General features: G+C 57.3%; 9 protein-coding genes across 9 annotated transcripts; 3 read left to right on the top strand and 6 right to left on the bottom strand.

The window, feature by feature from the left end:
• Nucleotides 1–163: 163 nt before the first annotated feature.
• On the bottom strand, nucleotides 164–4,284 carry J3D65DRAFT_628333 (beta-glucosidase 1 precursor). The gene has a single exon (XM_066800627.1). It carries the CDS (start codon nucleotides 3,935–3,937, stop codon nucleotides 614–616), a length of 3,324 nt encoding a protein of 1,107 aa, XP_066654781.1. The 5' UTR covers nucleotides 3,938–4,284; the 3' UTR covers nucleotides 164–613.
• Nucleotides 4,285–4,735: 451 nt separating this feature from the next.
• J3D65DRAFT_628329 (uncharacterized protein) lies at nucleotides 4,736–6,666 on the bottom strand. The gene is made up of 3 exons (XM_066800626.1): nucleotides 6,003–6,666; nucleotides 5,649–5,905; nucleotides 4,736–5,599 (listed from the first exon to the last, which is right to left on the bottom strand). The coding sequence occupies exons 1-3, from the start codon at nucleotides 6,433–6,435 to the stop codon at nucleotides 4,826–4,828; spliced, it is 1,464 nt and encodes a 487-aa protein (XP_066654780.1). The 5' UTR covers nucleotides 6,436–6,666; the 3' UTR covers nucleotides 4,736–4,825.
• A 17-nt stretch (nucleotides 6,667–6,683) lies between these two features.
• Nucleotides 6,684–7,671, bottom strand: J3D65DRAFT_415220 (uncharacterized protein). Its single transcript, XM_066796042.1, has one exon. It carries the CDS (start codon nucleotides 7,522–7,524, stop codon nucleotides 6,925–6,927), a length of 600 nt encoding a protein of 199 aa, XP_066654779.1. The 5' UTR covers nucleotides 7,525–7,671; the 3' UTR covers nucleotides 6,684–6,924.
• Nucleotides 7,672–8,745, top strand: J3D65DRAFT_698592 (short-chain dehydrogenase; the record flags this gene model as incomplete). The annotated part of the gene is made up of 3 exons (XM_066804058.1): nucleotides 7,672–8,372; nucleotides 8,436–8,649; nucleotides 8,683–8,745. The coding sequence occupies exons 1-3, from the start codon at nucleotides 7,888–7,890 to the stop codon at nucleotides 8,743–8,745; spliced, it is 762 nt and encodes a 253-aa protein (XP_066654778.1). The 5' UTR covers nucleotides 7,672–7,887.
• A 91-nt stretch (nucleotides 8,746–8,836) lies between these two features.
• Nucleotides 8,837–11,330, bottom strand: J3D65DRAFT_628322 (Aldehyde/histidinol dehydrogenase). The gene is made up of 5 exons (XM_066800625.1): nucleotides 10,903–11,330; nucleotides 10,629–10,807; nucleotides 10,294–10,533; nucleotides 10,234–10,240; nucleotides 8,837–10,186 (listed from the first exon to the last, which is right to left on the bottom strand). The coding sequence occupies exons 1-5, from the start codon at nucleotides 11,122–11,124 to the stop codon at nucleotides 9,002–9,004; spliced, it is 1,833 nt and encodes a 610-aa protein (XP_066654777.1). The 5' UTR covers nucleotides 11,125–11,330; the 3' UTR covers nucleotides 8,837–9,001.
• A 146-nt stretch (nucleotides 11,331–11,476) lies between these two features.
• Nucleotides 11,477–15,524, bottom strand: J3D65DRAFT_415163 (uncharacterized protein). The gene is made up of 3 exons (XM_066796039.1): nucleotides 14,733–15,524; nucleotides 12,060–14,681; nucleotides 11,477–12,001 (listed from the first exon to the last, which is right to left on the bottom strand). The coding sequence occupies exons 1-3, from the start codon at nucleotides 15,298–15,300 to the stop codon at nucleotides 11,871–11,873; spliced, it is 3,321 nt and encodes a 1,106-aa protein (XP_066654776.1). The 5' UTR covers nucleotides 15,301–15,524; the 3' UTR covers nucleotides 11,477–11,870.
• On the bottom strand, nucleotides 15,525–16,331 carry J3D65DRAFT_415162 (uncharacterized protein). The gene has a single exon (XM_066796038.1). The coding sequence runs from the start codon at nucleotides 16,206–16,208 to the stop codon at nucleotides 15,750–15,752; it is 459 nt and encodes a 152-aa protein (XP_066654775.1). The 5' UTR covers nucleotides 16,209–16,331; the 3' UTR covers nucleotides 15,525–15,749.
• On the top strand, nucleotides 16,273–16,919 carry J3D65DRAFT_668769 (uncharacterized protein; the record flags this gene model as incomplete). Its single annotated transcript, XM_066803141.1, has 4 exons — nucleotides 16,273–16,310; nucleotides 16,363–16,435; nucleotides 16,610–16,721; nucleotides 16,774–16,919. The coding sequence occupies 4 exons, from the start codon at nucleotides 16,273–16,275 to the stop codon at nucleotides 16,917–16,919; spliced, it is 369 nt and encodes a 122-aa protein (XP_066654774.1).
• A 386-nt stretch (nucleotides 16,920–17,305) lies between these two features.
• Nucleotides 17,306–19,132, top strand: J3D65DRAFT_415170 (uncharacterized protein). The gene is made up of 2 exons (XM_066796040.1): nucleotides 17,306–18,058; nucleotides 18,225–19,132. The coding sequence occupies exons 1-2, from the start codon at nucleotides 17,692–17,694 to the stop codon at nucleotides 19,022–19,024; spliced, it is 1,167 nt and encodes a 388-aa protein (XP_066654773.1). The 5' UTR covers nucleotides 17,306–17,691; the 3' UTR covers nucleotides 19,025–19,132.
• Nucleotides 19,133–19,201: the final 69 nt, after the last annotated feature.

The raw sequence follows: 19,201 nt of genomic DNA, 5'->3' as shown, positions 1-19,201 counted from the left end.
GGGGCTGACACGGAAATGGGATACCCAAATGCACAAGAAACGACGGATGGGATCGATCAGAGTGATTTTGCTCAACCACCGAGGGAGGGTTCGCTGTACGTACTGAAGTTCGAGACGAGAAGTGCCATGAAGACGTCACATCATGCTGCACAGGAGTGCCTGTCCAAATAATCAAGTAACTTGCTGCACTTGTTGTGACTTACAACTCGGAAATGTGTCCATCTCTGTCCGACGTCAATCATCGTCCTTGGGCGCATGCAAATAAATCACATTTATTGGTTCGCTCGCTCCGTCCAGCTCTTGACCGCAGCTCTATCAGCTTTTCGCGTCTGCCTCCCCTGCCCAAAGAGGGGGAGAATGTGGTCATTAGATTTGTGCTGTGGGCAGCATCCTTTTCCTTCGCGCGTCGCAAGGAGCGTTCGGTGGTATGGGGGAGGTAGGGAGACGTCTGATGGGAGACGAGAAAAAAAGGAGAGAGGTAGAGAGATAAGAGAGAAAACGCCATGCACCTTTCCAATATCCATCATTCGATCTGTCCATCCAACCCCGAGCCAATTCAATCCAATCCAAGCCAATCCAATACGCAACACCGACCCATTACCCGCCCACGCCCTCAAACAACACCGCTAATCCTCAAATCGCGACTGCTCCAGCCAACCCACACGCCAAACTCGCCCTGGTGCGTGTCGTCCGGCCCCTCCTGCCCCTGCAGCGTCGGCATGACCCAGTTCTGGCGGCGGGTATCCCAGAAGCTGAGGTCGCGCCGCGTCAGGCCGACGACGACCGTCGCCGAATCCCCGTCTTGCCCCTGCGGCTGCAGAAACACCTTGTCGAAGCCGCGCAGCGCGCGCACGGGGAAGTCGGGCGGCCGGCCGGGGATCTGGGGCGGGAAGGTCGGTTTGGCGTGTGCGGAGGATGAGGATGATGTCGGCGTAGACAGTGATGGTGTCGAGACGGCGGGCGGCAGCGTCGAGACGGAGGCCGAGACGACCGGGTGCGGCGCGTCGCCGAGGCGGCCTCTGCCCGTCTGCTTGGGTTTGGACGACAGCGCAGACGAGCGCTCCGGATCGACCCAGCCCGTGGGGTACGAGACGTAGACCTGCGGGACGGCCCAGCCGGCGCGATCGGGGCTCTCGTTGCGCACCACGAAGCTGACGTTGGCCACGATCGAGTATAGGTCTGGGTTGCCGCCGGGCCCGCCGCCCGCGGGGCTGCCCTCGTGCGGCTTCGTCGAGTAGCCTTCTGGGTAGGGGTATCGCCCCTTTTTGGTGCCGGGCGCCGACGCCGACGAGATGTACGGGTAAATGTACTTTTTGAGGGGGCGGCGGAAGTCGAGGGGCCACACGGCTTCCGAAGCCGGGGGAATGTCTTCTTTGTAGTGTGGCGGCAAGGGAGATGTGATGTTGGGACGGGGCGCTGGAAGCATGGATTTCTTGGACACGTCGACCGTGATGACCAGGTCACCGATGGAAAACTCGCTGTACGAGAGGCCGTAGCCGAATTCGTAGCGGGGCGTCACTTGGGCGGCGTCAAAGTGGCGGTAGTCGACGTATAGGCCTTCGGTAAAGTTTTGCTGCGGGACGACGCCGTTCGGATAGTACATGATGCGGCTGTGTGGGCCATAATCTTCTTCTGCCCGAGCAATGGTGTAGGGGAGGCGTCCCGAGGGGTTTTCGTCGCCAAAGAGAATGTCGACAATGGCATTTCCTGATTCTTGTCCAGGGAGATGCGCCAGGAGGACCGACTTGACATTGGGAAGGTTGATCCAGTTTTCGAGAATCACCGGGCCTACGGCATGCACCACGACAATGACAGGAGACTTGCCGTCTGGCCCGCAGTGCGCGGAGACCGACTTGACCAGCTCGTCGCCTCCCTTCTGCGTGTACAGATCGTTGCGGTCTCCCTTGACATCTTCCCACGACAAAAAGCCTTCACCAGCGTCACTGTTGACAAACACAAGACACATGTCTTGCTGCTCGAGAAGGCGGAGCTTGGTGGTCGGGATGTCATTGGCCAAATAATCGTGAAGAATGACGCTGTCATTATTGAACTCGCGGCGGAGAGCCTCGTACGGCGTGATGAGCCAAGGAAAGTCGGCTGCTCCGCTCCCCCATCCAGACCCCAGGGTTCCCTCATTACAACCACGGTCTTGGCAAGCGTTGGGGCCTTTGGGGTTTGCGCGTGCGTCTTCGCCGTAGATGCCGATGCGCACCTTAAAGTCGTCCTTGTTGTGCGTGAAGCCACTCGCTTGGCTGATTCCATCTCTTGTAATCGGGAGCGTGTTGTTTTCATTCTTGACCATGACCGTGCCTTCGGCGGCAATCCTGCGAGCAAGCCTCGCGTGCGAGCCTTCAGCTGCTGGGTCTCCCATGACGTTGATGAACTTGTTGACCACGGCCTTTGTCTTGTCATCGCTGCCCTGGTGCAGTCGACCCTCGGCTTCGTCAGACCAAGACGAAAAGTTGGGCGTGCCGTCCCCTTCGGGGGCAGCCAGGGGCCATTTTTGCGTGTCGTCTTGTCCGAGTTGATACCACGTTGCGACGATCCGAGTGACCATATCATTCAAGCGTTCCACGGGGACCGAGCTGTTCAGCACTGCCTTTGTGAGTTCCGGTCCCCAGAGCGGCGTCCCATCCTGCCAGTGGAGCCCATCCCCAGGCATGCTCAAATCGAGGCCCGCAAGGGCGCTTGCAACTCCGCTCCTTTGTGCAAGCCAATCACTTTGAATAAATCCTTGGAAGCCGAGCTCATCTTTCAAAATCCCGTTCAACAGCTTGCTGTTTTGACAGGCATAAGAATTGTTGACTTGGTTGTACGAGCACATGACGCTTCCAACTCCAGCTCGCACGCTGTCGGCAAACGGCCAGGCGTAAATCTCATGCAGCGTCCTATCGTCGATGTTGGAGGAAATGGCGTTTGGGGTTCCCCATTCGAAGCTTTGCCTGAAATGCTCTTGCTCGTTCCCCACGTAGTGTTTTGCTGTCGCTATGACGCCCGCGTCTTGGATGCCCTTGATTGTCCACATGGCACCGGTGCCTTGCAGAACAGGGTCAGAGCCGAACCCCTCCCAGTTCCTGCCGCCAGCGGGCAGGCGGCCGAACGGACCCATGGCCGGGGCGAGCAGCACATTGACGCCTTTCAGATGTGCCTCCTCGCCGTGCGCTCTGCCGCGCTTGTACATCAAATCTTTGCTCCAGGTTGCGCCGACTGTGATGCCAGCGGGCCACGCCGTTGCATTGTCCACGAACCGCATGCCCAAAGGACCGTCCTGCAAACAGAGACTCGGAAATCCCAGACGCATTGCGGGACCCGTATTCCCCACGCACAGTCCCATGGCCCAGCCCACTCCCGTAGTTATGTTGGCCTTTTCAACCAGCGTCATCTGGCGCACCATCTCCGCCGCCTTCGCATAGGCATCTGCCCACGCCGGATCGTTTCCGCCGTGTGGCGCCGGATACCAGGGAGGACTCTTGCCACTGACGGGCGAGCTCGTCCACGCCCAGATGCCACCGACGCTCAGCAACAGCAGCAATACAACAACGAAGAGTATCACCAGCCAGCAAAACATGCGGTTCTTGTTGAAGATGCGGTTCATCCACGGCCGCCGCAGTATTCGATGTCGCAACGGATTGATGCCAGTGTCCCCGTCGGCGCCACCGCGCAGCTTGCTGATAAAAGCCGACTCCTCGCCTGCACCGGCTCCGATTTGCGACTCTGTCCGCGCTTTGCGGCGTTTGCTACTGCTGCGGCCATCGTGGAGCGGGTCGAGTTCGTCGAGAGATTCCACGTCGGACGAGTGGTCGGAGGGCGGGTAAGGCGTGTCGGAGTGGTAGGAGGTGTTGCGGACGTGGCGCTTCGGATTGTCCGAGTAGAGGTCGTGGGGGTTGTTCTTGTCGACGGCGTGGTATTTGCCACGCAGTTCAAAGTTGTCCGGCATGCCGATGCGTGGCGCAGGGCAGAGGGCGGTGGTGCCCTTGCTTGGAGGGGTTGCACAAAATTGGCCGAGGCGCTCGAGGGGGTGCGTCGGGGGTTGTGAAGGGGGATGTTGTGGATTGTTTACTACCGCAGGTAGCCAAGGCGAAAATCCTGGGATGTTTGGTCTCGGGGCGAGAGTCAGTGGGAGGGGTTCAAAAGCAGGAAAAGAGAGGCAAAATCGGTACGCGTATTCCTAGGCGCCCTCCTGTTAAGTAATGATTAGCTGGTGTATTTGCCTCGTGCTGCTCGCCAGCGACGGTGATGCGGGGCGTTTCAGCGCGGGCTTGGCGAGTGGGTACATGCCTAAAGCATCGTCCGTTCTTGGCACAAAAGAAGTGTTTTGGACTTTTGCTTCCGAAGCAGCTGTAGAATACTGCAGTTATTGGTTGTGGTTTGCAGCTGGCAGTCCCTGGACGCTCGCAGCTCTGACCTGGGCGCTAGATTAGCTTCGTCGAGCTTTCAGATTAGATTCAGCTCGACTAACGTGCCGACGCTGCTGGAACACGAGATAGGAGATCTGAGGCAAAGGCAAGACTGCAACATGGGGGGTGCCCAGTAAAACCTTTGCGTTGCTTTTGACCGCCCCTGGGCAACCTCTGTTGACGTTCGAGCTGCTGAGCCGAAGCCCAGGGATCGTGGCGCGCCGGTCCCTGACAAGCCGGAGCTCGACGTTGCTTTCCATTGGAGCCGAGCTGGTGATGCATGTGTCAGCCAATCAAGCGTCAGCCCTCCGTCAAAACCACCAAGGGTATCCAGAAGTGTGGAGCATCCATTGACAAGGATATCTGTACAATGAGATAGGGATATCACAAAACTTCCCCAGGCCAAGCCTACTTTCTCGACTCCATCCTCATACAGTCTCGATGTATCTCTTGACCTCCCAATCCGTGACCGCCTCATCCCACAGCTTGATCTCGTGTTCTCTCGTGCCGCCAAAGTGCTCCACAAACTCGTCGCCAAGAGCTTCCCTTGCCACACTGCCCGGGCGCATCATGGTCGCTGTCCCGTCCTTCAAGCTCTTTGCGAGCCTTTCCCCCTTGTCCGCCGCACCACCCACATCCTGCCCCTTGCCCAGCGGCGGAAGCTTGATCTCCATCTTCTTCTCCACGCCCCGCCATCCCAGAGCCAGGATCGTCGCCAGCACGAGGTGTGAGTTTGTGTCGGCGCCGGGAACCCTCACTTCGAACCGCGTCGCCTTGGGCGAGGCTGTGGGTGGGGTGATGACGCGGATCGATGCTGCGCGGTGCTCCAAGCCCCACGACACAGTGACGGGAGCCCAGTAGTTTTCGACCAGCCGTTTGTAGCTGTTGATGGTGGGTGCAAATATCGGCATGACGTCCGGCAGACCGTCAATAAGGCCTGCAAGGAAATGCCTACCAATGTCGGACAGGTAGCGCACATCTGGCCAGGGCGCATTAAGGTCCTCCTCACCGCGCCAAAGCAGGTTCTTGCCAGCGCTGTCCACGAGCGAGACGTGCATATGGCCGCTGTTTCCTGGGAGTCCCGCGCGCGGTTTTGCCATGAAACAAGGCGTGATTCCAAACTTGGATCCAATCGACTTGACCGTAAGCTTGAAAAGCGCAGCCCTGTCTGCCATTTCTTTGATTTCGCCAAACTCGAGCGCCTGTATTCACCGTTAACCTCGAACCTATCCTGCTGCGACGTCGACTTACAGCCTCAAAAACGCCAGGTCCGCTCTCCGTGTGCCAGCCCTCGATTCCGCATCTGAATTTGGAGCAAGTATCAAAAACGCTGTAGTACCATTCCTGGTTGTGTACCGGCCGGGTCAAGCTGTAGCCAAACATGCCCTCGGTCAGGGATGGAAGCTGGTGTACGGGCTTGTCCTTGAGGAACTGTGCGGTCGAGGACGAGTTGGCCTCGGGGCCGTCGTGTGATGTGGGAGCTCTGAACTGGTAAAACTCAAACTCGGCTGTCGAGGTAGAGCGAGGTCAGCTCCGTCCAGAGGCCAAGTGCACAGCTCCGCGGCTCGCTAGATGCTCATGTGCACCCCAGATGGTGTTTCGTACCTCCTGCCATGGCGCCCATGCCTTGGGCCTTGAGCTTGTCCACGGTTCTCGACAACAGCGATCGCGGGCAGGTGTTTAGGGTCTCGTTGGTGTCCGGGTCGACAAAGGAGACGAGGAAGAAGGGAACGTCATTTTCCCAGGGTATTCTCCTAAAGGAACTGAGGTCCGGGATGGCGATGATGTCGCGGTAGCCATTCTCGGCGTTGCTGACCTTGAGCTCCTTGAAGTAGGTCTGGTCGTGCATGTCCCAGCCAAAGACGACGGAACAGAAGCCGAAGCCCTTTTCCGCGACGGACAAAAACTTGGACTTGGCCATGAGCTTGCCGCGCAACATGCCGTCAATATCTACGCCGCCGACCTTGACGGCGGCATCGTCCTTGAGGATTTCTGGCAGTTGCGCCACGGTTATCTCGGAGGGGTTTGGCGTCGACATGGTGGGATGCTGGCAAGGAGGGTCGGGTCGCAGGAGCAGAGTCTAGGACAAAGGAGCGGTATGGAGGAGTAGGGAGATGACGGGGGGCGCGGAAAAGAGAGACGTCGGAAATGTGCTAAGGGTGCGGAGCACGAAGGAGAGAGCACATGGCGTATGGAATGTGGGGTGGGCTGGTTGGTAGGGGCACTGGCTCTGGACTGGGCACGCGTCAGGCTCTCTCCTCGACTGCCGGTGGACCTCATGGGCGAGGGAGTTCCCGATAAGCGGGTGACGGCAGATCTGTGCTGCAAGGGAAGCCACGGGCGCTTTGCCGTTAACTGCTTAGACATGTCACTTCATGCATATATGTATTCTCCCGTCGTTTGTGTATTCCAACCACATGTCGAACAAGCAGTAGGCTGCGTCGGCTGCCAACGAGCTTCCATGCCCTCAACATCCTCCAGAGCGTCGCAATTCGTCCCATCTCGCCGCACGCGAGCTGCAACAGCGTCATTTTCGTGGAACCCCGCAAAGGCGTGCTGCAGCGCGCGTGCGTGCGTCACCAGTTGAAGTAATCGCTGACCACCATCCATGATGAAGCATGAAAGAGCTTATCAGCTCGGCGCGCGAGACGCCAAAGAGCCGCAATCGGAGAGCTCCCCGACGCATGCCGACTCGGGACGCGGAAGCCAGGGAGCCCAGCTTGAGCTTCAAGGGTCGGCTTCTTTGGCCTCTCCACACCCACCAGCCATCCATCTGTCCACCTCGAACCACCGCCTGGACCTTCTGATTCTGGCCAATTGCTTCAGTACGTGCGTTTCCACTCCTGTTCACTGCTCCAACCACGCAGTTTTCGTCACCACGTTTCAATGTGTCATTGCACGCCGGTCTGACGCTTAGACCAAAGCGGCTCCAAAACCCCGGCCCGACCAGACACATATCAAGATCGCCAGCTTTCAGTCGGCTCTTCGTTCTCTGGCCTCTTCGATTTCTCTTCATCCGCTCAGTTCGTTCATCCATCTCGTTGTAGCTTCTCCGTCCGCCCTTCAACAGAGCCTTCATCATGTCTGCCGAAGCTCCCCGTGGCCGTCTTGCCGGCAAGAACGCCATCGTCACCGGTGCTGCTGGGTAAGTCTACCTCTTGGTTATTTTGTAGCATCAATTTCCATCTGCTTCCGTCTCCAAACTCTTTACTTTGCATTTTGCGAGATCAAAAGAGCGGCGAAGAATACGGGTTAGAGCTGAAAATTGGACACGTCGAAATTTGCTTCTGTCGTCACATGGCATGACGTTGAACAAAGCCGTGGAGACATTACAGAATGACCATGGAAGGAATTTTACTAGATTAGCTTAGACCTTGTCCATTTTGACAGATGCAGTTGAAAGAAGACGCCGAGCCCCTGGCTAACAACTCCCAGTGGCATCGGTCTTGAAACCACCATTCTCTTTGCGCGCGAAGGCGCCAAGGTCATCATGGCCGACATCAGCGGGCCAGCTCTCGAAAAGGCGCAGGCCAAGGCACGCGAGTTGCTGCCATCGTCGGCCGTCATCGAGACCAAGGTGACGGACGTGTCCAAGGAGGACAGCGTCAAGGCGCTGGTCGACGCAGCCGACGCATGGGGCGGCGTGGACGTCATCTTCAACAACGCGGGCATCATGCACGCCGACGACGCCGACGCCGTCGACACGCCCGAGAAGATCTGGGACCTGACGCAGAACATCAACGTCAAGGGCGTGTGGTTCGGCTCCAAGCACGCCGTCCTGTCGCTGCGCAAGCACGGCAAGAAGCGCGGCTCCATCATCAACACGGCGTCGGTTGTCGCCCTTGTTGGCTCTGCCACGCCCCAGCTCGCCTACACCGCTTCCAAGGGCGCCGTCCTCGCCATGACCCGCGAGCTTGCCGTCGTCCACGCCCGCGAGGGCTTCCGCTTCAACGCCCTGTGCCCTGCCCCCTTGAAGTATGCTTTCCAGCCCCTGCCCCCTTTTCCGGCCAAATGGACCCCTTGACTAACCCCGCTCAGCACCCCTCTCCTCCAAGACTGGCTCGGCGACGACCAACCCAAGCGTCTGCGCCGCACCGTCCACTTCCCGTCCGGCCGCTTCGGCGAGGCCATCGAGCAGGCTCAGGCCGTCGTCTTCCTGGCGTCCGACGAGTCCAGCTTCGTCAACGGCACCGACTTTGTCGTCGACGGCGGCATGACCAAGGTGAGCAATCCCCGTCTTTCTCTCTCGCCTGTATGTGCGGTTGCTGATACATTCCTCCTGCAGGCCTACGTCACCCCCGAGGGCCCGCCCACCGAGGCTCCCCAGAACCTTGCCTCTGGCAGGTAAGGTGTGGGTGAATGGGAATGAATGATGTTTTCTCGCTGGGTTTCACGATAGATGCACTAGCAATGACGTCAAATGTCAGAATGATGTAAAACCGCTTTTTGAACACCGTGTTTTTGGATGCTGTGAACAATACTGTCGAGCTGCCTTTTCACGCTCGGGATGGTAGCATGTTCGCGCTCGCAATGCCTGCTAGAACATCTTCATATTACGAACACTATTGACTGGGAAGCCAGCATCACGCCCTCCTCAACAACTCTCAAATCCCCACAATTTTCCTCAACCCAGCAACTTTCCTCGCAATCGACTCACCATACCCCAGCTCAACAACCCCACTAGCCACCTCCCACGACCTCTGCGCATTGGGAACGGGAACCCGCAGTTCAGGCGGAATGCCCGTCTCCATGACGCCCGGGAAGCGATCGCGGCAGACAGCCTTGGTATTGCAGAGGCCGCGAAGGCCCTCCTCGCCGGCAAAGCGGCCGTATCCGCTACCCTTGACGCCGCCAAACGGCAGCTGCACGGCGTAGTAGACGGCAAAGTCGTTGACCGATACCATGCCGCTCTGCACGCGGTCGACGACGTACTCGAGGTCGCGCCGCGAAGAACCGAAGACGGAGGCGCCCAGTCCGTATTCGGTGCTGTTGGCGAGCGTCACGGCGTGCTCCACAGACTCGGCGCGCATAAGGAGGAAGACGGGCGCGAAGCACTCGGTTTGTGCAATGGCCATGTCGGCCGTCACGTTGGCGAGCAGCGTTGGCGCAAAGTAATGCCCGGATGGGTGTTCGGGATGGGTGAAGCGCGTACCGCCGGCGAGAAGCTGTGCGCCTTGGGCCACGGCATCGCGGATGAGGGATTCGAGGTGGTCAAAGCCGGCTGGGGAGATGGATGCGCCGACGTCGATGGCTTCGTTGGTAGCGCCTTTGGCCTCGAGTGAGAGTGCTGAGCCGCTGCGCAGGGAGTTGACTATGGGCGTGAGGAATTTGACCAAGCTGTCGTAGGCTTTGGGCATCGCAATGACACGCTCGATGCCAATGCAATTCTGGCCAGCTGCTTGGAAGACGCCGCGCAGCAGAATGTGTCCGACTTTCTCAAGGTTGCGTACGTCGTCGAGGACGATCGCTGCGTCCTTTCCTCCCAACTCTACACAAACGGGTATCAGCGCTTTGGCGGCCGACTCGCACACCTTGTGAGCGACAGGCCGCGAGCCAATGAAAGTGAGGTGTGAGATGCCCGGATGCGACGTGAGGTGAGGTGCCACTGCAGGCCAGCAAGCGAGAGATTGGACAAGATCTTCGCAATACCCGTGGCCACAAGCGTAGAGGGCGCCGTGAACAATCGACGTGAAGTACCTGGAGGACCAGGCAGTCTGCTCCGAGACTTTGACAATCACAGCGTTACCGGAGAAGAGCGCGGAGATGATGGGGCCTAGAAGATTGTGGAACTAGCTTGAAGTTAGATTGAACGCTGATGATGTTGCTCAAGACTCACGGGGTAGCTAGAGACAAAGTCAGTACATTGCCGTGCTCGGGGAACTTGGTGAAAGCTTACTTCCAGCTAACAGCAGCAGCCACCACACCCAAAGGCTCCCATCGAACCTCATTCTTCTTGTACATCATCAAAAAATTGGTCGGTCTGCTCTCAGGCTTCAATGCCTTTTCTCCATGGTCAATTGTCCATTTGGTCTTCTCCGCAGTCACCAGAATCTCGCCAAAGCTCGAATCCAATCGTGTCTTTCCGCTGTCCAAGCAGGCTGCCGTCGAAATGGTCTTTTGGTTTTCCAGGACAAATCTGCAATACGAGGGCTCCTAATCAGCATTTTCCTCGCCTTTGTTCAACCGCTACAAGTGTGTCGCGACAGCATTTCCCCCTCAATATGTACGCACTTGAGCAACGACTTCAGCACCTTCCTCCGCTCTGTAAAGCTCGTCTGTCTCCACTTCTCTTGTGCCGCTTTCGCCCGCTCAACCGCATTGTCAATGTCGCGTTCCGTCGCCGGTTCGATCGTGTCGAGCAGCTCGCCCGTCGCAGGACAGTAGCATTGAATCTTATTCGAATCCTTGACCTGTCCCCCAAGACTGTTAACCAATGCCCAAGTTCCTCTTCCAAATAAGCAACACAAGCCAATCTTCGAAATAAGCGCAGTGGACATAAGCATACCCTGAGCCCTGGCTCCCGCACCACCTCGCCCTTCCACCCCGGTGCGCATTGTTCTGGCACCCGTACTCTGTACCGCACAGCTTCCTCGGGGTCGTCCAAGTACCACGCAGCTAGGAACAGGGCCGTCACAATCGCGCCTGCGATCAGCGCGTGGCCTACTGGGGTGTGCAGCAGCGCTTGGCGGAGCTCCGCGACGTCCTGAACGCCTAGACGGGCAATCATGGCGATGGCAATGGCGTCGACCGGGGCAAACACCAATTGGCGGATTGGTGAATCGGTGCGCTGCTCCTCTGGCGTGAACGACGGTCGTCACTGGCGATGGAGGATTGGTGGTGTTGCTGTGGTGCGCAACTTTCGGGCGGAAGCGCGATGTCGGGGCGGAGGTGTGTGCGGCGCCGCATCAGGGTCCGATGGACAGGGGTGAAGACGGCAACGGGAAGGAGGCGCGTGAGGCTCGGGTGAGATGGGAGGATCTGGGCAAGGCTACGCGAAGGGTTCTGAAGATTGAGTTTCGATCCTTCTTATCATTCCAATTTAACGTGGCTGCACGCATTAACCTCACCTGGAGCATTCAGGGTGTCGTCAAATGCAAAATTGATTGAAAAGACTATTACATAGCCACAGCCAATGAGACAAGATTCATGGGCTTCCTCCAGCCATCTAGACCGTCATGGCTGTGATGTGACTTTCCCACACGCCGTGATTCGCTAAGCAGGGTCATGACGCTCAAAATCAAACAGTCCGAGTCGGTCAGCAAAAGACCAGCCAACTTTTCAAATAAACTCCAAGGCAACCAGACGCTCAATCGCTCTGCTGGCCGAGTCCAGCTTTCAGAAGAGAAGAAATAAAGGAAAGGGCCGCAGTATTGGAACGCATATTCAGACAAGTAACTATTAAACATGCTGATGCCATCATGCACTTGTTTACAATGGACTCACGAGTAGAGAGCGCTTTGAGGATTTCGCCAACTACATGACGATGCAGTTTTCCTCGTGCTGCTTGTGGTTGCTACGAGATAGACGTTCGCGGCTCCTCTGTGCGCGTACACCTCCACGCTTAAGCTCCTCAAGACGCTCCTGTGCCTTGGGGAATTTGTGGGCTGTTTGGAAAAGTCAGCGCAAGATCCAATAACTCAAAGGTGGAATGTGGTCACTTACAAGCCGCTCTGCCATACCATCTCTTTGCCTCATCCAAACTTCTCGGACACCCGATGCCAACTTCAGTAAAGTAACCCATGGCAAACATGGCCTTGGGCAATGGCGGGTCTGCACACGCTGCTTTGCGTGCCCACAAGTATGCCTCGGTGTCACTCTGGTCCAAGATACCTTGGCTGCCAGTCAAATACCACCCAGACAGCGCCAACTCTGCCTGGTGTTCCCCTTGCGCTGCCGCTTTGGTGTACCAAGCAATGCTGCTGCGCTGGTCAATGGGACAACCCAGCAAACCGTATTCATATGCCTCGCCGAGGCGGAATTGGCTGAATTTGTAGCCCATGTCTGCAGCACGCTTGAATAGAGAGTATGCCTGTGCGTCGTCATTGCCAATCAGATGATCTGGGACGTGCTGAGCGTTGGCTGCCGCTTTGTTGCAGTAGAGCAGTGCCAGTTCGTGTAGGGCGTGTGGATTTTCCTCGTCTGCCCGATCGGCGGCACGCTTTAGCCATGTTATCGCTTCTGAGATGTTCTTTTGTTGTCCCATGAGACCCTTCAAGAGCACCATGCCGAGCTTGTACATGGCAGCAACGTCACCGAGAGCTGCCGCACGCTTATACCATTGCATGGCTTTCATGGGGTCTTTGCGGGTCCCGCCGCCTTCTTCGGCACCTATTTCACAGCACACGGCCGTGCGGTATGCGGAAGGCGCATGGCCAAGCTTTGCGGCTTGCATGTACAAGCTAAATGCTTCCTTCTCGTCCACATTCAGCCCGAGCGATCCTTGTCCATAGCTGTCCGCGAGGTAAAACATGGCTTCTGTATATTCGCGTTGGACGAGCTTTTTGACGGATTTGTAGGCTTCCTGAATGTAGCGCTCGCGGTTCTTCGCCGTGGTCTTCGGGTCAGCGCGGCCACCCTCGTTTGCCAAAACCGATGCTGCATCAACTAGTTTCTTTGCATATTTCAGGTGAAGAGCATCGTTGCGAGGATGGTTCTGCACCTCCTGGCGGAGTCGGGCAAGACTTTCCAAGGTAAGAGGATCTGAGTAGCGTCGTCCAGGCTTTTTGGGAGGCTGAGGCTGAGCAATGGTGGGCACCGCTTGCGGGACGTTGCCGCCGCTGTAATTGCGAACAGGTGCGGGCTTCTGACCCATGTGGCCGGGTCTGACAGGCGCTGGATGATGCGGGAGAGAATCGGCATGCGAAGCCGGGGTTGGATGATGTGGAAGAGCATCTTCACTCTGGGATTTTCTTTCTTCAACGGGGCTCATGATGTTGCTTCCACTTCCTGGGCTCATGGGATTGCTTGCACCACCAGGACTCATGACATTGTTTGGTGCTCGCGGCGGACCTCGGGCCCGGTGGTCAGGGAGCGGCGCTTGTGGCGGGCCCTGGCGCATTCCGTGTGGACCTGGGTCGGAGTTGTACTGCTGCTGCTCAAGAGAAGGTCGACCCGTTGGCCCAGGGGCGGGCTGGCCGTAGAAGCGGTTCGCAGGGCGAGCAGTTGGTGGCAAACGTGGAAGCGGTCCAGCAGGTGGCGGTCCTCTGTATCCTGAGCCTTGAGGGCCAGCCTGAGGACCTGGCGGGAAAGGCCCTCTCCCATTTGCGGTGTTCGGCCGAGGAGGCGGGGGGCTCTGGAAATATGCACCGTGCCCATAGTCCTGGACAGTGTTGCTGCGAGGCAGTTGAGGCAGCGCTGGCACTTCGTCAGACGGTTCCGCCGTGTATCCATTCGGGTGTCGACCACGGTTAAAATCAGGCTGAGATTTGCTCCGATGTACTTGTTGTGTCCCATTCGTCATTGGAAATTCTGGTGGAGGTTGTGATGAATTGACCGGAGTATTGGAGCCTGAGTCTCCAAGATGCCTTTCGAAAGACTGCCCACGTCGATGCATTGGTTCTTGCGGTATGCTGTCAAAATCTGGCATCTCTGCCTCAATGGCAGCCTCTCGATCCGCGTGACTGTGTGCTCCGTAACCGCCCTCCGAGGGATGTTGTCCATGTTGGTATTTGGGAGGCTGGTACGGCGTCTTGTATGCCATTGCACCAACGTGAGCAATTTGAGGCTGCTGCCTGCGATCTCCTGCAGTCCTTGGCCGGGGAATCGCCGCACCGGCTTGAGCGTTGAGCTGCGGCACGGGTGGAATTGGAGGCACGGGCTCGTTCCATGCATCCTCGTGGTCATAGTCTAGCGCTTGCTGGTAATTCTGCGGCATTGTCGCCGAACGTTGAACATGAGGAGGTGTTTCCGGAGAGCCGAAAGCTGGCATTCGGAATCCACCAATGTGATTGTCCACCGGGCCCGCTGTGTGCGCTCTGATTGGTGGAGAAGGTCTGTCAAATCCATTTTGCTGAGCGCCACTTCCAGGTCCTCCAGCTCTACTACGTGGAGTCTGTTGGTACGGCGGAGTTCGATGTTGATCGTTGAGCGGCGGACGACCACTCTCGCTCGACTTGCTCATCTTGCGGGGACCCTGCCTCGAAGGATCATCTCCGGGCCTCCCGTTCATGCTCATATTCGCCATACCCTCCTCAATTGGTCTGTTCCTAGTCCTGGGTGGGGTTTTGGTCGGGAATACAGGAAAAGGACTGTCGAAAGGCAACGCTTGCGGTGATGTTGGCCGGCCTTCACTGCAAGTCAGCGCCACGTCTCATGCCATTCATAGCGCAGACTCACCTGGTTTTGGTCGCGGTGCACCGTTTGGAATCGGCGCAATTGGTGGCGGACCTTGGGGAGGTGGTCTTCCGCGTCCCATGGGATCGCCACCTGGCCCAAAGTTTTGCGGTGGTGGCCTTCCGCGTCCATCACCTCTAACGGGAGGTCTTGCGCCAGCACTTGGAGGTGGACCATAACCTCGAGCACCGGGTCCAGGCCCTGGCCCTGGCGGAGGCCCGCGAGGAGGTATTCGCCCTCCTTGAGGGGGAGGACCTCGAGGCATTGGTCCGTTGTGACTCTGCGGAGGCGGTCCACCATTCACCATGCCATAGCCTCCAGGTGGCCCCATTTGGCGCAGAGGCGGCGGGCCTTGTTGGTGACCATGACCTCCGTTGTAGCCATTATACTGGTCCTCGGCGTAGCCGTAGCCGTCCTGGTAAGCGTATCCATCGTCGTAGGCGTATCCGGGCTGGTCCTGGGCGTAGTCGTCGTGGTGAGAATTGCCGTAATAGGCTTGATTCTGGGGAGGACCTTGGGGATAATAGTGCCTGGGCGGCGGCTGGTAGTTAGAGTGGGCGTCGTAGGCCATTCGTCAACGAAAGGGGTGCCCGGTGCAGCACCACGACCAAGGTACAGGGCGTGTTTTGCAGTAGGGAGCGTGTGGGCTTGGTGCGCCCAATGGGAGTCGTGAAGCCGACAGGTAAACGAGAGGCGTGGTAAGGAGCGAAGGGGTGTTGTCGCGATAACGTGCGGCTACAGGAAGCTCATGACGGGGCGCAAAACAAGCTTGGTGAAGCGACCTGTCGATTGTCGCAGTTGCGTCTTGATCGCGAAGGGGAGATTGCCAGGGTTGGGCGGTCGGAGGCTTGGAAAGCTCGTGGAGGCTAGTCAGGGTGCGAAGCTGGGGCGGGGGTGAGCTGGGTAAAGTCGATGTCGCAAGACAACGGGCGGCTCCGTTGGTGCGAGGGGGAGAGGTGATGTTGACGAGGCAAACAGAGTCGCAAAGAGAGGGCGCTCGAGTTTTGCGCGAACGAGAGGTCAGTCGTCCGGGCGGCCAACGGTGCAGTAGTTGAGTGGTAGGAGCGAGAGGGCTGATCCAATCAGGAGCACCAGCGGCCGCCAGGAGAGTGATGGATGGCGTTGCACGGGCGCCAAAAGAGTGACGGGTCCCAGGAACAGGACACGAGAGAGAAACTTCAGGTTGTTTTTGGTTTTTTTAGACCGACTCGGCCTTGTCCGGTCCTGCCACCCACGCCTCGGTGCCTGTCTCGTCGTTGTCTCGTGCTGCGCCACCTTGCCGTACCGCCGCGGTACACATGAACTTCCCTCCCGCTCCAGCCACACCTGTCTGCGCCGCCACATCGAGCAGCGCATCATAGACAGTTTCGTCCACCCAGCCCGCCCGCCATCGTCAATACAACCACGTCCGCAACCGCACCATCCGCTCCAATCGGCTCCAACAGCTTCCGGCCTCCTGTCTCTTTCCCGTGCTCTCATCGTGTTCGCTCAGCCTCCTAGAACACCCTTCATTCTCCTAAACTATCCCGCCGCATCCTCCGCCATGACCCGCGCCGCCACTTGGATCAAGATGCTTGCTGCGTATGTACTGCGACCCCGGGACATCTCAACCAAACTGACTTTGACTCACCAGAGGCGTTGGCCTGTGTGTCGGCGGCCCGGCCTTTACGTATTGGTTGATGCCGACCGAGGATGAGCTTTTCAAGGTAACTCTTTTTTTTTTTTTTTCCTCTTGTCCATTCCAGTCGACCACATCTTCCACCTACTCTCGTTTTTCCGCCTGTTCCTTCTTCTGCACTGCTTCAATTCATGACTCAGTCAACATCCCTCATACTCGTCTTGAAAGGACGCACCTCAAAAAGCTTCTAACTTTCGCCAAGAAATACAACCCCGAGCTGCAGAAGCGTTCTCTTGAAAAGCGCGAGATGAGAGAGCAAGAGTTTGACGACTTTGTGAACAAGTTGAAGGACTGGTCCAAGTCCGACAAGCCCAGTAGGTTGAGCCATCTTTGGAGGTCCGAAGTTTACTGACGTCGGCTCTGCAGTCTGGGAGGCCGCTTCCGAGATCAACGCCCAACAAGTCGCGGAGCAACGCCAGAAAATCCTCGATGACAGGAAGAGCTTGGCTGCTGAGGCCGAGCGACGTCGGCGCGAAATGCAGGAGTCTACCGGCGAAGGCCCCAAAGCATGAGATTGAATTTGCACACCCAACGTTCCGCGAAAGTCGTCCTTCTTGCATTACGCCGTGACTTTGTCATCACAACTGCGCTCACTTTGATCATTTTCTTCTTGGAGTTTGGCACGATCAGTTCGGTGTACAAATACGAATCGGTCAATTGCCAGCCGCAAGCCTGGCCTCTCTTCTCAAGCACTATCAGATTCAGACGACGTTTCTGCATCAAACTCATCCACCTTCAGAATTTTTCTGTCTTGCAGGCAAAACCCCCAAAGGCACGTTCCGGAATTGACGGGTAGGACGTCGCGAGTCGAAGAAGCAAAAATCTTCACTTAGCTTGAGAAGTCTGATTTAAGGGGTCGACGAATGCTTCAAGCACTCATGACTGCCTTACTGATCAAAAGCCAGCGCCCAGCAAGTTACTAACAAGTCACAATTTCCCCTTCCAGCCAGATCCGTTTCCTGCTAGCGGGTCACACAACGCCATGCCGGCACCCGCAGGTCTGCGTTTTCCGCCCCAAGCACCTTTTGGTACTACCACCACAATCCAGCTTATCAACCAGCCAGCTCTGCACCTATTTTGCAGGCCAAGCCCGCGACTGCTTGAGCTCGTGACCAATTGCCACCAGCCTCGACGCAGACGCCCATGATCCGTCCTTATATACGAGCTGCCGACCCCTCACCATGACTTCAGCTCTCCCAAAGACACCACACCAGCGCATGGCACCCCACCAACCCGCAGAATTTCACCGCCCCGTCATTTTCAAGAGCAAAGATCGCAAGGTCAATGTCTTCGGTCGAGGAGGCTTCGTCGCTCGCACGACTTCGTGACGGCTATCCGTCTCTTGCAGCGCACATCGCTGCTTCCAGCTCGTTTCCAAGCTCCCAAGGCTCACCCTCCAGAGCGAACGATATCTCCGCACCCGATGCCTTTATCTTTCGCAAATTTGACCGGCTTAGCGCCCGGAATCTTCTAATCTTGGAAAATAAAGGCTTGGAATTGGAGGAAGAATTGGACAAGCTGGATCGCATGACGCGCGAAGGGTGGGCTTGGGACGGGCGAGTCAGCAGAAATGGGAAGGGAGAAGGGGCTGGTGTGGAGATGCGAAAGAAAGAAGTTCTTGGCGAACTGGAACTATGGATTGGAAAATACCGTGAGTGCTTTTTTCATTTTCAGTTCGTGGCCCGAAAATCGTCGTTCATCAGAACCGTTGCACCTGTGAATAAGGCACACGACCACCGCTACTACCATCGAGCCTAATCCCTTTTGACATCTACTACAAGACTGAACTCCCGTCGAATAGTGCTAACACAGACCAGAGCAAGCGTTATACAACCAATATCTAGTCGCAGCACTCCCGACACCCACACCTTCGGCTCTCTCGTCTCTCCGCCGCTGGTTCTCTGGCGAGACAGTCACGAGTGCAACTGATGGCCGCACCAATGGGACGACGAACGGCTCTCACACACTTGCTCGACCGCTTCTCAATGGCTATGCACGCTACAAATATGACAACGAAGCCGATCTCGTTTCCCTGCGTCCTTCAAATTCCTCCAAAACCGCTTCGGATGTATCTGACAAAGCCATCGTGCCTGTTCCGCGCTTCTTAAAAGACAACTGGCCCAACCGACGAAAATCTCTACCTTTTTCTCTGACCGGGCTGCCCCCATCAACTCCGGCTAACTCGCCCGTCAACCCAACGGAAAAAGCCGGTGTGCGCAACTCTTGGTCGCTAGCCCCACTCTCCTTGCGGACAGCTGCGCTGTACACGAACGCTTCTGCTTCTGCTCCCCATTCAGGCTCCAATGCTCATGCGACATTCGACGCTGAATCTACATCTTCTTGGCCGACCGCTCTCGCATCGACGCTCGTGTTCCTCGTCATCGGCTCTGCAACTGGATTTTACATGTCGCGTGCTCATTCTCTTTCTACTTCGCAAGCACGCGGAGCGGAGGGCGTGTTGATCCTGACGGCTCTGTTTGCCATAAGTGTGGGCGCTTTGACAAACGCAAGGCGCGGCGAGGTGCTGGCTGCAACGGGCTTGTATGCCACCGTCCTGGGAGGCTTCGTCGCTTGGGGCACACTAAAGACCTTGGGCGAGGGCAAGCGTGAGGTCTGAGGTGGCTGTAAGCTACGCAGGAATCGGTCTCGGGAAATCGGTCTCGGGTAGGATGGCGGTTTTGATTTCGGACACGATGAATCTATGCCAAAGCCTGTTTTTCAGTCGTCTCAAGTTTGCGAGGGTGGGGTTGGATGTCAAGGAGGCCGCCCCATTCGCTGTGGTGTCACTTGTCAT

The sequence above is a fragment of the Phyllosticta citribraziliensis genome (assembly GCF_038025025.1).
Source record: "Phyllosticta citribraziliensis strain CPC 17464 chromosome Unknown J3D65scaffold_7, whole genome shotgun sequence".
NCBI classification, from domain to species: domain Eukaryota; kingdom Fungi; phylum Ascomycota; class Dothideomycetes; order Botryosphaeriales; family Phyllostictaceae; genus Phyllosticta; species Phyllosticta citribraziliensis.
The sequence above is the reverse complement of the archived record's forward strand: the minus strand, read 5'-3'. Positions and strand labels throughout refer to the sequence as shown.

Coding starts and splice junctions, on each gene's coding strand:
- J3D65DRAFT_628329 (XM_066800626.1), bottom strand. CDS start 6,435: ATGTCGACGCCAAACCCCTCCGAGATAACCGTGGCGCAACTGCCAGAA. Junction 5,906..6,002: donor CATGGGCGCCATGGCAGGAG/GTACGAAACACC, acceptor CTACCTCGACAG/CCGAGTTTGAGTTTTACCAG. Junction 5,600..5,648: donor GACCTGGCGTTTTTGAGGCT/GTAAGTCGACGT, acceptor CGGTGAATACAG/GCGCTCGAGTTTGGCGAAAT.
- J3D65DRAFT_415163 (XM_066796039.1), bottom strand. CDS start 15,300: ATGGCCTACGACGCCCACTCTAACTACCAGCCGCCGCCCAGGCACTAT. Junction 14,682..14,732: donor TGCACCGCGACCAAAACCAG/GTGAGTCTGCGC, acceptor CTTGCAGTGAAG/GCCGGCCAACATCACCGCAA. Junction 12,002..12,059: donor ATGGTATGGCAGAGCGGCTT/GTAAGTGACCAC, acceptor TTTTCCAAACAG/CCCACAAATTCCCCAAGGCA.
- J3D65DRAFT_628333 (XM_066800627.1), bottom strand. CDS start 3,937: ATGCCGGACAACTTTGAACTGCGTGGCAAATACCACGCCGTCGACAAG.
- J3D65DRAFT_415162 (XM_066796038.1), bottom strand. CDS start 16,208: ATGAGAGCACGGGAAAGAGACAGGAGGCCGGAAGCTGTTGGAGCCGAT.
- J3D65DRAFT_628322 (XM_066800625.1), bottom strand. CDS start 11,124: ATGATTGCCCGTCTAGGCGTTCAGGACGTCGCGGAGCTCCGCCAAGCG. Junction 10,808..10,902: donor TGCGGGAGCCAGGGCTCAGG/GTATGCTTATGT, acceptor CTTGGGGGACAG/GTCAAGGATTCGAATAAGAT. Junction 10,534..10,628: donor GTGCTGAAGTCGTTGCTCAA/GTGCGTACATAT, acceptor CTCGTATTGCAG/ATTTGTCCTGGAAAACCAAA.
- J3D65DRAFT_415220 (XM_066796042.1), bottom strand. CDS start 7,524: ATGGCGTTCTTGCCGGCAAGACGGCCACGGGGAGCTTCGGCAGACATG.
- J3D65DRAFT_415170 (XM_066796040.1), top strand. CDS start 17,692: ATGTCTTCGGTCGAGGAGGCTTCGTCGCTCGCACGACTTCGTGACGGC. Junction 18,059..18,224: donor ACTATGGATTGGAAAATACC/GTGAGTGCTTTT, acceptor AACACAGACCAG/AGCAAGCGTTATACAACCAA.